Below are 18,796 nucleotides of genomic sequence, written 5' to 3'. Positions count from 1 at the left end.
CCTTTTTTAGGCAATGTCAAAACAAAATTTTCAATGTAAAATAATCCACTTGAGACAAACTCAAGGTTATGTTGCTTAATGCTTATAGCCTAAACAGGAAACCTGCACTCCCTGGAAGCACTCCTTAACTTGGAAGATGCTGACATCTGTGCAGTCACTGAGACATGGTTCAAGGCCACATTTAGCAACCCAGCCGTGCAAAGCTATAATGCCTTCCACACATTCAGACCACAAAACGAGTGTGAAAGAACCAAAAGTGGCAGTGTATCCATCTTCATTAAAGGCAAATACACATCAAGACTGGTTAAATAGTAGGACTCTCTTGAACTACTCCAGGTCCAACTAACTATAGGTAAATGACTCTACCACATCATTGCTAGCTACAGGTCCCCCACCATGAACCAAAAGAAGCACACTGCCTACCTGGACTTATGAGAGTTACTCACTATACAGCCAAACAAATTGGTCATGGGTGATTTCAACTATCCTTCCATCAAGTGGGCAACATACACAAGCATAAACATGCTCGCCCTGAGGTTCCTGGACTTTGTCTCTACAAATGCCTTGGAACAGCTGGTCTGCAACCCCACAAAGGGCTCAAATATCCTAGACTTAGTATTCATCCAACATGGGAGGTCACTGCAATACCCTCTGTGCATTGCCATCCCTCATAAAGTCAGACCATAAATCTCTCTCGTTTGAAGTAATGATCAGACCCATCACCCCACAGGAGTAAAAGAATGAAAAAATGTTTCCAAAGTAAACTACAGACCACTAGGTGATGATATACAAAGTTTCAAACGCTCTGTTAACACAGTCAGCAATGACTCCTATGCACAGGAGTGCACAAATGTCCTGTATAGATATTTAAACAACTGCACAGACTTGGCTGTACCTGACTGGATCAAAACCAGGTCCTCCAGAAAAAGCAGGCCACCCTGGTGGACCTCAAGTTTAAATATGTTATATAACAAAAGGAATAAACTGATATCTTACAACAAGAGGGAAGTTACTCAGCAGAAGAATGCCCTCAACAGTGTGAACAAGCAAATTCAGATATCTTGTAAAGTCCTGTAAAGCTAGTTATGAAGCTAAATTAGCATCCCTAGCTAAGGATAATCATAAGGCATGCTTTAGCTAGGTCAGAAATCTAAATGAGAACACCCAACTATGTGCAGAACTTATAGTGGACGGCACCTCTCATAATGAACCTGAGGAAATTGCCAACCTGTTAGCTGACAGATTTGGCACAAACTTCACCCCCCATCCCCATCAGCCATAACCCAAAGCATTCCTGACACCATTCCTCTACCTAGTATCTCAAAAGAGCAGGTCATATCTGCACTCTCCAAGGCCAAAACCACAGCCTCCAAGAGACCAGATAACATCCCAGGCTGCTTTCTAAACAATCTAAAACAAGATCTAGTGGAACCACTTGGCACCCTCTTTAACCTAAGCCTGAGCACTGGCTTTGTTTCAGCAGAGTGGAGAACAGCAATAGCAAATCCCTTGCACAAAGGGGGTCCATTAACTGACCCTGGGAACTATAGACCAATAAGCCTAACCAGCCGTATCTGCAAAGCCATGGAAGGAATCATCATGGACCTTATCAACAAAGACATAGGTGACCTTCAAACTCTTGACCCAACCCGGTTTGGCTTCCTTAAAGGTAGATCAGGCTTATTGAACCTGGTGGACTTCTTCCAAGAATGTCACCAAAGCCCTGGATGAAGGCAAAAGAGTACATACTGCCTATCTTGACTTTGCCAAGGTTTATGGCATAATCCCCTACTCAGGTATCATTGAGAAACTCTCCCAGCTGGAGATTAACACATATGTCACTAGATGGGTAGCCAAGTGGCTCACTGACAGAACGCATACTGTCAAAGTTGGGGATTTCACCTCTACCAGTAGACCATTTACCAGTGGTATACCATAAGGATCTTTGCTGGGACCTCTACTGTTTGGAATCTATTTCTTAGAAGTCCAGGTGAAAGTAGACGGCCTTTGGCTTATCAAGTCCGAAGATGGTTGCAAACTGGGCACAATCACAGAGTCCTCAAATGTTGTTAGCATATTACAAAAGGGGCTAAGAGAGCCAAATGTTTGGTGCCAAAGCTGCGGACTAAAACTAAATGCAAAAAAGTGCATTATCTTCCCCTTTGGCAAAATTAAAATACTGACTCACCCCCACCCCCACCTCCCCAAGCTCAAACCTAGTGCTGCAAGATTTGGGAACACAGGTTTACAGTAATTGAAAATTCAGTCACCATATGCCCACAGTGGTAAGGAAAGCCTTCTACATTGCACATCTCATTAATAAGGCCCTCGCATCCAAGACTAAGGATGTAATAAACTCCTCTGTACTCGACCCTTATCAGGCAACTACTAATTCTCCCTTTTGCATGTACCTCACCAGAAACCTACAGCAGCTGGAAATACCACAGAGTTTTCTCTCCAAGAAAATTCAGGGCCTGCAAAACATAACCTACATGGAAAGACTGAAAGCCCTGCCACCACACTCTGTGTATCTTACAGGCTGCTGAGAGACTATTTGTGTCTGGCCAATAGAGCAGTCTCTGAACCTGCCCTAATGGAAATGTTGCACATCTGCAAATCAAATGGGGCAAGAGTCACTCATTCCAGGGATCTCAATCTAGCCTGTGACATTAACAGTACATGCTGGAGTGACAGTTATATCTCCCAGAGATTGCCACTCCTCTGGAATGAACTCCCAATTCACATAAAGCAGAGCTCCTCAATAACCCTATTTAAGCACAACCTAGACAATTAGATGGGAGACCATAAATTCAGTCTGGGGGTGGCACCTATGTCTCCCATAGACAGGGGCAGTCAATGCTGATCATAGACTAGCTCTGTGAATGACAACTATCTAACCAAGGTCAATTAGAGAACACAGGTGATAACATAGCTTGGCTTTTTTATGTCCCTAGGGCCATTAGCCTAGCAACTTCCTATGTACCTACAAACTGTTCTTTTAGTTTGTATTAAGCTGTTCAGACTGGACAGGTTGCTTAAATTGAGGAAGGTGAGGAATAAGCTGTTAATTGAAAAGTAGCAGTGAAAAGACAAGGTAAAGTGGACCAAGCGGTACTTTTACTATGACTGTGTGTGCAAACTTGGCAATCATTATTTATTTATATGAATGAAATGTGTACATACTAAATACAGAAATATTAAAATTAAACAGAATTTAGAGAATGGCATTTATACAAAACAACTGCTACAGTACAACATGGGATAAATAAAACAACAAAAATCTAATAAATTCTACAGATTTACTGATGTGAAAATTTTCAGCAATCTTCAATTTCAATTTTAATAAACTGGGAAAGGAGCAACATTAAGAAAAGGAGTTAACTAAGTACTAGCTGAAATACAAAATAAGTACCACGTGAAAAAAAGATTCAGATAGCACTAACTTTAAATGTGTTTTAAAGCAAAGGAGTTACCAAAAGATCTTTTGCAAATAGCATGTCTCTTCCCTCTAATGTCTAATTTGTGTACATGTATGTGTATATATATATATATATATATATATATATATATATATATATATATATATATATATATGGGTCCACTTCTAAATCTCGAATCTCAAAAACTCTAAATTCAAAATACTGAAACTCAAAATATCGAAAAAAACACAGTACAACAACACTAACCATATTGCAGCAGAACTACATACAGAAACATATTACTCTTCTCCAAGTATAGGCAGGGGGGGCAAGCCCCCCAGCACCCCCAACACCCCCTCCTACTTAAATATATTAACTACGAGATTGCACTTCACTACACTAAAGTGCAATCTCTGAGTTGATATATTTAAGTAGCAGGGGGTTTGGGGGTGCAGGGGGGCTTGCCCACCTGCTTATACTTGGAGAAGAGTAATATGGTTTTTGTTTTATTTGTTTCAGTATGTACTTGTGATGGAATATAGTAAGTGTTGGTATCCTGTGTGTTTTCAGTATTTTGAGTTTTCTGTACTTTGAGCTTTAGAGATTTTGTTTTCAGTATTTTGAATTTAGAGATTTTTAGATTCAAGATTTAGAAGTGGACCCATATATACACACACACACACACACACACACACACACACACACACACACATATATATATATATATATATATATATATATATATATATATATATATATATAAAGTATTACAATTACACAGTTTCTCTTTGGATAAATTCTGGTGAACCCATTTGTTGATTTTATTTACATTTTCAGGATAAACTCCAGCCTTTCTGCATCTTGGCAGGAGGGGGTGCATAATCAACATGGGTTTTAAGGAGAAAATAACTAATTGCTTTCTGCGGATAATGGTGCTTCCTTATATCAGTGTATACTAGCAACTCTTCTTCCTGTCTTCTCATAGTTTAGGCCTATGTCAATGTCATCTGAAATGATCGCCCCAGGAATCCATATTGCAAAACAATCTGTGCTTAAGGCAAGGTGCTGTCCTGAGATTCCAACTGTAAACAACATGCTACTATTCCAAGGGATGGTTTGCTTGCTTGCTATGCAGTGCATCTAATGACGAAGCATGCAAACCATCATGGACAGCCTCTATTACAATGCCTAACTCTAAAAAGATAACCCCTATCATTATCTGACCTTGGGCCAGGGTGTATGCTGATATCTCATGCCATTAAAAAAAGATGTGCTATGTGAAGTACTCTCACTGCTTCAGAAAATAGCTCCCACTATTAATGACAATTTAACAATAGAAAGAGATGAATCCAAGGCTAAGATGTGGTCTGTAGGAAAGCCACAAGGTTCAGTACTACGCAGGGAACAATATTTTATTAATAGACATGCTCAGAGTCATACAACAGGCAAATGAAAGCTGTGGAAATCAATACCAAGACTGCTGCAAGGTCTTTGTCTAGCAGCACACTGTCTGCATCTTCATTAAAGTGCCATGTTTCCTGCAGCAGCCAATATCTCAGTTCACAGACATATTAATCCATACGTTCCTCCAAATGTCATTGTAAGTCACGCAGTTTTTCACAGCCAGCAAAAGATTCTCTACATGTAAGCTTTTCCTTCCCTCCCTACTCTTCCCATCCATGTTGACATCACTGACACTGTTTGTTGCTGGGCTAATTCCTCCAAGCACTGTTGGCCATTCCCCCTTATCTACCAATTTGCAGTCCATACTTATCAAACAAATTAACTTCAGCATTCACTGCATACCTCTGGCCTTATGTATAACACTGACAAAGACTACATTTTTCAAACTTAAGTGCTGGCTCTGTAGTGACACACACCACAAATATGTACAGCCAAACATGCAATGCCAACTTACTTACATGCATAACATGTCAAGAAACACTAAGCAAGCAGAAAAGAATTGTCTGCACAGCTACGATCCTTGTAAAATCTCCATGCAGCCTAAACTTTTATCAGAATCTTCCAAGTAGAGATAAAAACAAACAATGTAAATGACTAATGTTAAGTCATATCATCTGTCTTTCCGAGTTTGAGAACAGTTTGGGAAAGTGATCCAGTGCAATGTTTGATGCTGAATTATGCTAACTCCTTCCTTCTTCTACTCCATACCTCAAGGGTTTGGATTACAACTCACTATAGGGAAGTGGTAACTCATGGCATACGTCCTTTACTACTTTGACTCATGCTTTTTTATAAACTGTCCCCAGATCTCTACCCATTTCAGTTGATGTCCATACTTCTCAGCATCCACCCACCCCATTTTCTCTAGGAGTTAGTTTTGCATATGCATTACACAGAAGAGTTAATCCAAAATGCCACACTCATGAGCACTTTAGGAAACATGTTAAATATCTTCTCAAATCTTTTGACTAGCCTTGCACACTTCTCATGGAGATCTTTGTATCATTAGTAAATATTCACTCACATGTCTGCGCTGACATTAATAAAGATAAAAAAAAGGACTCCGAAGTTACCCAATAAGTTTTAGAGTTTAACAGAAAATCAGGTGGTATTATTACTCATTCTGTGCATTTTTTTTTGTGGAAGTTAAATAGCAACTTAAACATTTCCATTGCAAGATAATTAAGGAAATGTAACAAAAATTTAGACAATATATTATAAAAATACAAAAATACAAAATCCATAGTTAAACATTATTATATTCAGTACCAGAGAAATGTAGATGAGTTACAAAAGGACTGGATGATTAACAGAGTGTTCATCAAAAAATAAGGAGGTATTTATTACAGAGAAAAAGGGTATCACAAAGAACCAGGAAAACTTACAATGGCCTAAAAAACTTTTCCTTCAAGCTACCTGGTTCTAAGCACTTTCATACAATATTACACACAATATTAATTATACTGATTATCTCATAAAAAATATTGGGAAAATAAACTTTTTCCATTTACTCATTATTACCTTTTTGCTGCTACTAAAAAAACACCAAAGAAGAGAACTGATACACAGCTTCACACAATGGATGAGGGGCAATGAATAAAGCTAAGTGCATTGCTATAAGTATATTGATATCATAAGTCTATCAAACCACAATGTCTAAGCAAAATAAATGCGCCGACCGACGCCATATCCTCAGTCTTTTCTTGCCCCAGATGTCAGAAGACCCAACAATATATACAAAAAAGCATGTAAACTCACCAACCACCCCTAAAATCAAAGAGGAAGGAGGGGAGGGAGATTGATTGCAGCAATGGAATCCCATTGCTGCAGTCCTTGGGTAGCAGAAGAAAGCAGAGGAGGTAGGGAGGCTGGCAATTTATAAAGAAGTAGCAGCTGTGCAAAACGTTTGACACACAGGCTTGCCCTGTGAACTCAAAAGCAAAGAAACAACTCAACTGCCATAATCTCGTAACTCAGACACCCTCTCTCTTGCAGAAGCCAACAGAAAAAGCAAAGTTCCATTCCATGTATTTCAATTCAGCAGCAGTAGCCAGGGCTCAAAAGGTTAGTAGGATGGGGTCTTTATATTCTTTGCCCTCTCTGAAACTGCTTGAAACAAGGAATGCAAAAAACAGGTGGGGTCGCAACATAGTGAGCTGAAATTGCTGCAGCACAGAAGTGAGACCCTGCTGTGTTTCAACAGAGAATATGCCAGGCTGTTAGATGAAGAGAGTGAAGCTTGACATTGAGCAGATGACCGTCCTTCTGAGATAACAGATGAGGAACTGAGGTAAGGCTCTTTTTTTTTTTACTAGACCGTAGTAGTGATAGTGTTGCCGAGAGGGCCAATCTGAGCTATCAAAATCATCCTGGCCTGTCTTGTCTGACCTTTAATAGTACCTTTGGAAGAAGAGGATGACACTGTCAATGTGTCTGAAATACATGAAGATCCAGTTTCCGTGGGGATCCATGATTTGTCTGCTTAACACATCGTAGATGCTCAGTCTGGCAGGCCACTTGTCCTGTATCCACTTTCCATTGGAATAAGAGGCATTATAGTATGAATATTGGCAGTCCTGTCAGGTCCATGTCCTGTATACATTTTGAGATCATTGATATGCTTGCAGCTTGCAGTTATGCAGTTTAAAATACAGAATACAAGATGCCATGAACATTGAACCCTTTGAAGGACTGTTGCAGTCAGCACGGACGAGATGATGAGATAGTTGATGGAAGTGAAGACAGACTTTTTGTTTGTCCGGGGTTAAAAGGCCATATGTCTTGAGAGGGTAGACTGACTTTATTTATTGCTCACAGAATACCCTATAGGCATCTTAACTGCTCATACATATTCCAGATGCTGTAGAAGGTCCTTTCTTCTTGAGCCAGAATCAGGCAGTCGTCCAAATAAGGATAGATTTGAATCTGCTTCCAAACAACACATCCGAATAAGGAGCTGAGCATCCAAAATTAACATGTTAACATACTCAGCTAAATTTCAACCAGGCATGCATGCATAAGAACAGAACTAGTAGCAGCCACCTCGAACCCTCGAGGAGGCCACAAAAACCACGTAAACCAATCTGCTACCACTTCTGTTCAGGACACTAAAACCAGCAACTCTTTTTTACCACTCCAATACCTCCCGCCAAAGCATCCACCTTAGATTTCAATTGTGACTGACACCACATACGCTCATGGCTAGAGAAGAGGAAGAAGAAGTATACATTTTCTTCCCCCTATCCCAAAAAGCTTGCCTCTTATCAGAGGGTACAGGATTTTTTACAGAAGCTTTTTTTAACACCTTTAGGCCCCTGAGAGAAACAGTTTCTGTCTCACTTAGGACTCTTAAACAAATACTTATGAGCTCGGGCACCCTATAATACCTATTCAAAACATCCACACCACACCACAAGGAAGGAGAAGGAGGGCCTATGCTGGGGGGGTAAAAAAAAAAAAAGCCTAAGCCTTGAATCAGAGTAAACCTATTCCCATTTATTTAAAGTGCTCCTGGAGTGTAGAGTCTCTGAAATGAGAAATCCTCAGGAGGAGAGAGCTGTAGTAGGAGGAATCCACATCCATCCCAGAATAAGTAGGATACTACTGTAAGTCTTCCCCCAGAGACTTGAAGCCTGTGAACACTGAACCTTCTAATCAGTAATCAAATCTTCTTCATTTTTAAGCATATGTTTTTACCATAGAGCCCAAATAGGAGAAGGGAGTCCCCCAAGCAGAACTTGAACTTAGCCTACCTCTAAAAGAAGCTTGGCAAACAGAGGAGAGGCCCTAACTACCCTTGGCTTTGGGAAGAGGGAAGAACAGTTATCTGAGAAGGCCAGCCTGCCGCCCCCGGAGAGGGCACATCCTGGTAACAGTAAAAAGTTCTGCCTGAGAGACCCATGGAAACCTGGCAAAACCTCTGGCTCCACTGAGTTACTGTTTTGTCCTGCCCTTGCTTGAGTGAGAGGCGGAGCATATCATCCGCATATATATTTGCAACGCTTCCCAAACACTAACCTGGCACAATCTCTCCCTCCTCTTAATAGTGCTTTGTTAATCTAGCACAAGACGGCAACCAACAACATCTCAGAAGGTGAAAATTCCTTAATCAACTTACATGAATATTGTTACCAATCGACTTTAACTTGTTACACCTTCAACAATGGATAATCTCCAGGTTTGTTATTTTTCCAAATTCTATACGAAATCAGCATAATGTTCTGGTAGAAATTAACTGAAAAATCTTCCAAAATAATGAAGATGTCATTTTACTAGCTGATTTTTAAAAATACACATGTATTAAGTTTAGTGAAATTTAGAAATTAACTGAAAAATCTTCCAAAATAATGAAGATGTCATTTTACTAGCTGATTTTTAAAAATACACATGTATTAAGTTTAGTGAAATCTTTCCAGTATGATCTTGGGACAATAGTCTTAGAAGATAAATTACCTTAATAAATTTCAAAGAATGGATCTTACTAGAGGACCTCCTGTCAACACAGATTTTCTAATACTTTAACAGATTAAGTAGTTCACTGACTCCTCAACTCCTTAAATTTAGAATTTTTGTATTTAGATATTGCCTAGTGCACTGCACTGATAACCATTCATCTGGTTTCAAAGTATATTTATGAATAATCTTACATGTAGATAATACATTCATTTCTTTGAAGAATTTACTCCCAGCTCATTATTTTTGATAAATTAGTACCATCAATAATCCTTGGAGCAAAGGATAAGGAAATTCTGCAAAATACATATTTTTAAAACTGGATGCATTATGGTGCAAAATCATCAAAATACACAACTTATCTTCATGATTTTATATATTTTTTTTTCTGCTGGGGGGGTTTATGCTCGAAACATTTTGTATTAAAAATTTCAAACTATATGACATCCCTGCAAGCCATAGGTTTGACATCACTCATTTCATTCAGTGTCTCATGTTGCACTGATCTGGGAGAGAGCAGATTAACTTTCTCAAATGCCTGTATCTGGGGAACCCTTTTTACTGATCCACATCAAAGTATTCCCTAGACCTAATGGTTTAATTACTGGAGTTACACTACTTTTTCTGGTTATTTACTAAAACTCAGCAATTTCTTTACTTATTTATTGGTAAACTGATGATGACCCATCTGCTTATCTATTACTGAACTCATAATGCATATCTCTACCTTTTTTACTTGCCTGTTGAAAAACTGACCAAGGGCTTGATATAGTATTCATATTAACTATTAGTTATCTGGCCAGCACATCAGGAAAACCTCCCTATTCTTAGCACCCCCTTATACCGCACTACAGTGTCAGCATGAGAACATGAACCCAAACAGCTACTGTGAAGCTAGAACTCTGCAGCTTATATTTAGTACTTGTGCACTTTAGTACCTCTGGTACTAGAGGAGAGTGTGTAGACATTCTTCTTTAATTCTGAGGAAAACTCCACTCATGAAAAAAATATTTATTTAAGTTTTAATTGTATTTAATTAGTATCAGAAGTGCAATATCTATTTAATTAAGCACGTTGTTCATAAGGGGAGTGGAAAATTGTATGATTTACCAGTGATTTACTTATTTATTTCTTGTATTTTTCTGCACTCAACTGAACCTAAATGAGGGACAAGGTTTGAACTTTGACCCCATAAAACACTAAGGGGACGACAGAACTCATGATTTTGATTTCTGAAGCACCACCAAAAGTTTCACAACCTGGTACACATGTGATGCAAATATTGTAAAGCAACTTTCTGTAATATAGTCTTTACTGTTCTTTATCAGACTGTTTCAAGTTTCACATAAAACGGGTTCCAGGATGTTGACACAAGTTAGACATTAATGTGATAAACAGAAAGATGTGTGTAAATGGATCACCTCACTGAAAATGGAAATTTACAAGCAAACATTTTGCAACTTTACACTTATTTTACATAAAATGTGTTACATTACTCCAAAGAGAGTAGAGTTGCTATCACACAAAGATCAGTCAGCAGTTATAATAACCAGGTATTAATATTAGATGCAAGTCACCTGCACGAATAATGCTGGTGGATGTTGAGGGGAAATGTCTGAATTTATAACTTGTGCCAAACAGTGTTTCTGCAATCATCTTTGTAGTTTTACAAGGTGTGACTATAACTGAAATGGACTCCTTATTTTTGGCCCATCTGCAGACGTAACTAATACATACAGATCTGAACACAGGATGTACAGCACACTGACAAGGAATCCATAGAAACTGTATGGGTATGAGTGAATTATCATCAGTGGGATGACTGTACACCACTGGACAATAGGGAGCCCACATGCCATCCACAAGATCATTTAAGGTGCAACTTTTACGTACTTGGGGCTCCCTATTCATTCCAAATACTCTCATTTGACAAATCACTACATACAGTATCTTCCAAAGACAAGCAAAACAGTCTCAATAACTGAATACCCTTCTGTGAATAAAGCCACACCAAAGCTAACACACCATGATAAATGCCATTGTCACATTTTTCATTAAGTTTAGAAAGCATGTATGAAATTAAACACGAAGATTATTTTCCTCCTGTTAGTCACATAATAATTATTTTAGCACAGAAATACATTTAGAAGACACCAGACCGCTTCACAAGTCATTATGAAACAACGGACCTATATTCACTGTACTTTAGCCAATGTGCTTACTTATAAAATGAGAATACCTTTGGCAATATCTGTCGCCCAGGTCATAACCTGATTCATGTCGATTTCTTCACTTTCATCACTGGACAGGTAATCATATAATGATCCTCCATTGGCATACTCTGCAATGAAAACAGACACAGGGATTTAAGAAGAGATCATTGAACATAAAGCGTCTTTACAGATTACTAAGTGGTAGACATGAAAGTACTCCCATACTTCTCATTTGCACAAGTGCACAGTACTAAGCGGTAGACATGAAAGTACTCTCATACTTCTCATTTGCATAAGTGCAGATTACTAAGTGGTAGACATGAAAGTACTCTCATACTTCTCATTTGCACAAGTGCAGAGTACTAAGTGGTAGACATGAAAGTACTCTCATACTTCTCATTTGCACAAGTGCAGAGTAACTCAATGCTGGAGCAACATGCAATGCTGCTAAAACTCAGTTACTACAGGGAAAAGAAAGATTAGGTTTGTAATGTGTCAGTTAATAAATCCCCACAAACTGCTGTGACAATATAGGGAACACTGTGGGTGGGATATACAAGTATTTTACCACGGATATGGCATGCAGACTTCCGAGAGAGAAAATCCTTCTTTCTCAACTTTCAATAAGTATTACTGCCTTAATGCTAAGAACTTGTCAATACTCTAAGGTAAATAAAGCAGCAACAGTTTAAAAGTTATAATCCCTACTGTTATCTGCAGATTGACTGTCCAAATGTTAGTAATGCATGCTGAAAATAAAACAGAGAGAAGACATTCTGAAAGTAACAGTACGACTCTTTCTAACTTGACAGTCATTTGAGCTGTCAAGCCCTTCCATCCTTAGCAGCAATTGAAACGCCTTACTTACACCATCACCTACTTCAGCAGCAGAGGTTCCTGCTCACCCACCTCCTTATTCATCTTTGCCACACATGATCTACATAATCTCTTATGCAGCCTAACAATGACAAAGAGTACACTCTCCCATCCTTTCCAGCATGTCCCTGAGAAAAACTCCCTGACTTAGACTGGTGGTAGGTGAAGCTCTTGGCTTAGCCTTTCCCAGCCTAGCAGTGACCACACACACTTGCTGATACAACACTCAGCCTGGCAACAATTGGTCACTCCATTCTAATTCAAACACCCCCTTGCTGGTCGGTGTCTTTCTAAACAGCATAACAAAGTCTGATCTCTGCAAGCCCCCAGCACTACAGGGCAATGATCAATTCCTCCAAATATGAGACAGGCCAGCCACTCCAACAGTCTACCTAACATAAATATCATCAAAGCAGACTTTACATCCCACCTTCTCTGACCTGCATGTTCCATGATGTGTGCTCCACCTTCGGTCTGAAGTAAATCTAATACAGTGGTCTGGCTGCACAATGGAAGTGCAAACAGATGAATGTTTCATTTGGTTGAAGAAATGCACCATAACAATACATCACTGGTTTGTTATATGTTGTACCATCAGATATCTTTGTTGGGATACTGATTTTATGCATGGACTCAGGAAAATCTTTCACATGCCTGAACTGCTTGAATCCTAGCATTTTAATGAAACTTGAGAGTTGCTGATGTAGGACAGCTATGGAATGGGCCAAAGCATTCTTATCGATCTAACCATAGCCACCATCTTTCAAAATAATATGACTTTCTTGAAAAGAATAACACAGGTAACAAATGTCTCAGGAAAGTAAGACCACAGTGGCATTCACAAACCAATAAAATGCCACACCGTCGCTGTTGCCCTTTTAGAAATCCCCAGTACTGTTTTTCTTCTTAATCAGTTTTATGTTCAAGGAACCATGCATGTACACTTACACTTCTATTAGTGTAACAGCTAAATTTGTGGTTACAGGGTAATAAAGCTCCCTGATTTCTCCATGACTGACCTCTAAAGTTCCATTCTTTAATGGTTCCTCCATCCAGGACTTAAAATGACAACAATATAAGCTATGACAGTATATAAATACATAAATAAAAGTACCAATAATATGCCAAGCACACACACATATGCACATATAAGGAATGCTGGAAAACATGCACAAAATTTATTAAAATGAACAAAAAAATACTTTTGTCTTAGAATCAGATTGACTGTGACTTCTTTAAACTGTTAAAATCAATTAAAAATCATCTGATTATATAGGATAAATTAATCACATCACATGATAAAAAGTCCCATGATTAAGACATTTCAAAATGTTATGCTCAATTAAAACGGCGATTTCTACATGCATCACAGATCACCTTTTCCCATAACACATTTAAAATTTACTGAATCATTTAATCAAGGAAGAATCAAGGTATTAAAGAACACCTTCCCAAACTCTGCATTAGTGCCTATATTCCATTCTCTAACTTCTTTAGGTTGACAGTCCAATAAATAAAATTCTTGTAAGCGCACATATATACAGTTCCTGCAAAGTACATTACTGATGTGTTTTTAATGGCATGCATACGTTCATATATGGGGGTGTGAAGTAGTAATACTCCTTTCAACAGAGAACACGCCTAGTACAAAGTATACTCTAAACTAAAATACCCTGGTGTCTGAAAGATTTTTGTGCCACAATACTACAATAAAAAGGACTGCAATATAAATATGCATTGTGAATAACGCTTATTTCAGGATGTGCCCTTTCTGACTACTTCAAACATATTCTTTAAAGTTGTTGCACCTCACAGAAAACACAGAGTGTTCACTTATTCTTTTTCTAAGCTCTCTTAAAGATAATAAAATTCTCCAATTATTAATAAGTGTTATTTAATACTGCTGGAGTCTACTTATCTGAGACGCCGAGAAAGAGACCAATGAATATTTTTGGATTTACTAAGTAACTAGTTCTTCTTGTCCAAAACACTTTATTGATAACTTCTTCTATTGCAAAAACTGCAAACCTAGGATATCTTCTACACAAAAAAGTTTGTTTTCCATGTTAGTAAACTCATCCTCCATCTGTGTGGTTAAATTACTAACTCTAACTGCTTTTATTTCAGGTAAAGTCCAATACATGTCAATCAATCAACAGCAATTTTTTTTGAGTCCTGAATGATAAAAAGAAAAGGAGCAAGAAATACTTTCAATGAACCTCAAAGGTAAGATTTTTTGCATGGGGGGCAAGCTTCCCCCCCAAACTTTTAAATATACCTACTCTGAGGTTGCACAACAGTGGGGAAAGAAAAGTTCACTATCAGCGAAAGTTCATTCACCCCTTGATAAAAGCACTGTTGGTCGAATGATGGGTACTTCATAAAGTCATTAGATTTCCTTAAATCTTTTTGTAATATGTTATTATCCTGGAAAAAAACAATTTGAAATATAACTTATACATATAATGTTTAAGTTCAGTAATAGTATCCACTAGTGCTGCTCTTCTCATTGGAACAAAAGTACATCTTTTCTGCCGTCTGTGTTTTTAGATTTGGATAAACATGCTAAAGATATGGCGACATACTTTGCTAAATTCAAAATGGCAATGATTCTGTTACCTTGTAACTATGCACTCACAGCACAATGGTCTGCTAACAGAAGGCATTCTTGGGGTTTAACAGCAGTGCTCTATCATGCACTATCCTAAAGATACATTTCTACAATCCCTGGCTTTGACCAGGACTTTGCTGTGTTAATTGTTGTTCATCGCATCCTATCACTCTCAAAGACTACACATTCAATGACCAAGATGACAAAATGCAGTTATGGAAACTTCAAAATGTTGTTCTGATAACCATCAGCAGCTTTCTTTTGAAGTTTACTGTTAAATGTCATCAGTCAGTAAGACACTTTTACTGAAGCATGATGTCTGAATGAGATGAAATAAAATTGACTGTTAGATAGCTGTAGATGTTACTGTTAAAGGATATATACATCCTCCTTATTGTGACTATCTATGCATTTGTTCAACATTGTATGAAGCAGCTGCACTTCACTCTCAACTGATCCTTTCTACATCATGGATTTCTAGGGCAAAGAGCAAATGAAATACGTTGTCACTTTCATAATCCAGCTGGATTCGGATCTTGAGGCTCAGTTCCACAGCTAAGGCAATTATAGCCACAATTTTGTCAAGATTTTGTGTACTTGACAGAACTGCTCTCACTTCTAATGTATTCTTCTGTCAGTCATCAACAAACTGACATCAATGGTGCTAAACCACAGATTACAAAACCCAAACATAGTGACATCCTGGCAAGAACATGAGTCAGTAACCTTGAAATTGTGGTGGATCTTTACTGGAAAGCCTAACTTTAAATTAAAAGTTCTACTGCCTTTCAAATCAATATAGTCCAATTTACCTTGGAACATTCCATTGCAGCTTGTTCAGCTGAGAAAAAAAACCCCCACCAAACAGGCTAACTTCAATACAAATTCTTATATGAATTAATGTGAGTTATATGTGCTTCAGTGTGCAAATGAAATACTAATTAGGTGTCCAGATTTTTGGCCAGATGTACCTATTTTTCACAAGTCCTTGTCCCCATTTCTGAGGTTTGCAGACTGAGAGGTATGCCACCACCTGACAATGATGCACCTCAAAGTGGCCATCATATACATATTATGCTAACTGACACAAAGAATTGACAATAGCAAGAACAGTGTCACAAAAAAAAAAAAAAAAAAAAAAAAAAAATTACAATGCAATTCACTCACAATACTATTCAGGGTGTTGCTATCTAAACTCTGCTTAACGTGCATGGAGATCATCGGGGTTGCAGGAATGCATGCCATCATACTGATGACTGAACTGTTCCACTGATCCAGCAATGCCCATATCACAGTACAACATTTTAGCCAGGTTATACACGGCATTAACTTAATAGAATGGACCATCATACAGGCCTAGTAGCTGCTTCTTGAACTGACCATGAAGGAGATCTTACTTTTTATCATGCAACATGCAGGTTCTCTCCAGCAGACACTAGTATAAGCCACCTTATCTATGACTTTAATTTCATGAGGAATAAAATACTAGCCTGGGAATTATAGTTACATTATTTTTTTCTGAATTCCAGACAGCTACAAATGTAGCTAAGAAGTAGTACAAAGATTGAGCTACAGCCATGACATGCCATACAGCACTTCAAATCATAGATGCATGGGAGCAAAGTTAAGTAATTCATAGACAATGATGCAACCCAGCCTAATTTGCCTATGTATAGAGCAAAGAGATAGAATTTAGTGTTGTTTCTGGATGCATTGTCATTTTGTATGCTATGATATGGTGATTTTGGAAGCAGTATTAGGAAGAATAGCCTAGTCTATGGTGGGAAATGTATGGTAAGCTCTTTTGGTCTGCCTTCCTAAGGATGTAAACTCTTGTACAGAATTTCACTTTCCGTAAGGCTAGCAATAAGAATATTTGAACCTGCAGGTGTTAAAATGCACATACTGGCCAAAAGATTGCCCATTATATCAGGACCTATGGTATTGGACACAACATTCCTATGTCAACAAATTTATACACCACAAATACAGTATGGGGCAGAGCTGTATCATTTGTCTTTCCCTTATGTATCCCCAAAGGTTAGCATCACAGATGACTGACTGATGTTACACAAAACTGTTGGCCTTATCAAAAAGTCTAAGCCCTGCAGGGAGTGTGTGTGCCCACATGCAGCTAATATGTCTAGTATATGTACCTCACATCTGTCACACCATCAATAGTATTGGCATACCACTTATAGCTTTCCCCTTGACTACTCCACAGTGTAACTAGCGTACAGCTCCGCCTGTAGCAGGCAGTCCCAGCAGTACATGGTCTGAAGCTATGGAACATGTGTTTACAGTAGTCTGTATGTCCAGAGGATGAGGTGGACAGCAAAGACTGGACCATTTCACCCTGCTGAAAATGACATCCTACTACTGGCACTCAAAACATATAGGGAACACCTGTAGGGAAAAGGGTGTACTGGCCAGCCTTTACAGGACCTGTTGTGGCAGATGCTGATCAATGACTTCAATGCTGTGGGGGTGGGGTCTGAACTGTACACTACAGCAGTACCATAAACATATCGGACCCAAGTAATGCCAAGCCAGTGCAAATGCACATACCATAGCAGCTGGTCATGTACCTGGGAGCAGCAGGCTAACAGAGCCAGAGACGTTTTTGGTGTCCCAGAAGTAAAACACTGGTACTGGGATCATCCCTGGAGGAGTGGACACTGGCTTCAGGATAGACCAATCACATGGGTATGTGTGAATAATGCATCAGGTTATTGCTACATACAGCACTTTTCTGTACAGTACACTACACATATGGAGTGCAGCTGACAACAGCATATGATATTTATATGCTGTTACACAGGCAACAAGTATCCATTCAGATCAGGATGGCAGTACAGTTAGGTTGGGATTGTATGTTACATTCTACATGAATATCCTTAGGGAACTCAGCTGTAACAAACACAGACTTTTACTCACTGTCTGGTTTACTGTTGTGTACTCACATGGCACACCAATGTTACAACACCTATTCAGTCAGAGCAGGACAAAAGGAATATGGTAGCAATGACGTCGGAGCTGACAATGACATTATATTTTAGTGCAGTAATCCCCATTCAAGTTCAGGCAGGTTTTGGTGTTCCAAAAGTAACGGTCATATCAGAGGTGACGTGTTCTGCTTAATGGACAGCACGCAAACGCAGAACTAAAGGAATCGTTCCTTTATAAAACTACAAAATGACCTGTCAGCTACCTGCAAAAAGCAAAGCTAATAAGTAGGAAAGAAAGAAATGCTCACTATATGTGTGAGTGGGTCCCCTTCAGAAGGTCGAACTTTTAAAAGCTCGACTTTCATATGGCCGAGACCATATGATCGAACTTTTAAAAGTTCGAACAGTCTGAATGGGGATCTCCATGGCGGGTGGAATGGGAAGATTTGCCTTTACCGCAATGTAGTGCGATCTCGGAGTTGGTATATTTAAATAGCGGGGGAGGCCCCCCCCCCCCCCCCCTTTGCTAGCACTGTTTAGTTTTTTTTAGTTTTTTTTTTTCACATTTTCAAACATTCAAATGTTCGATCGTATGATCTCGGCCATATGAAAGTCGAACATTTGGGTGTTTAATTGCGTGAAGTAGACCCATGTGAGTATATGTGTGTGTGTGTGAAGAGAGATGCCTTTACCAAAGAGATGTATGTGCTGCCAGGCAAACAACACTACATCAGGTCTTACAGTGACAGAGTTAAAAAGGGAGATTCAAAGATATGCTAATAAACCAATAACGAGGTTGTATCCATTATGGTT

At 38.7% G+C, this 18,796-nt stretch overlaps 1 protein-coding gene across 2 annotated transcripts in view; it reads right to left on the bottom strand.

The window, feature by feature from the left end:
• Positions 1-18,796, bottom strand: part of MAP3K20 (mitogen-activated protein kinase kinase kinase 20) — a 1,351,048-nt gene that overhangs the window by 801,386 nt on the left and 530,866 nt on the right. For both annotated transcript variants that reach the window (XM_044075552.1, XM_044075553.1), the window contains exon 3: positions 11,575-11,676. In XM_044075552.1, the coding sequence (XP_043931487.1) occupies positions 11,575-11,676 (102 nt within the window). The remainder of the gene's footprint in view (positions 1-11,574; positions 11,677-18,796) is intronic.

This window comes from Protopterus annectens, chromosome 6.part1 (assembly GCF_019279795.1).
Source record: "Protopterus annectens isolate FY-2018-M chromosome 6.part1, PAN1.0, whole genome shotgun sequence".
NCBI classification, from domain to species: domain Eukaryota; kingdom Metazoa; phylum Chordata; order Ceratodontiformes; family Protopteridae; genus Protopterus; species Protopterus annectens.
The sequence above is the reverse complement of the archived record's forward strand: the minus strand, read 5'-3'. Positions and strand labels throughout refer to the sequence as shown.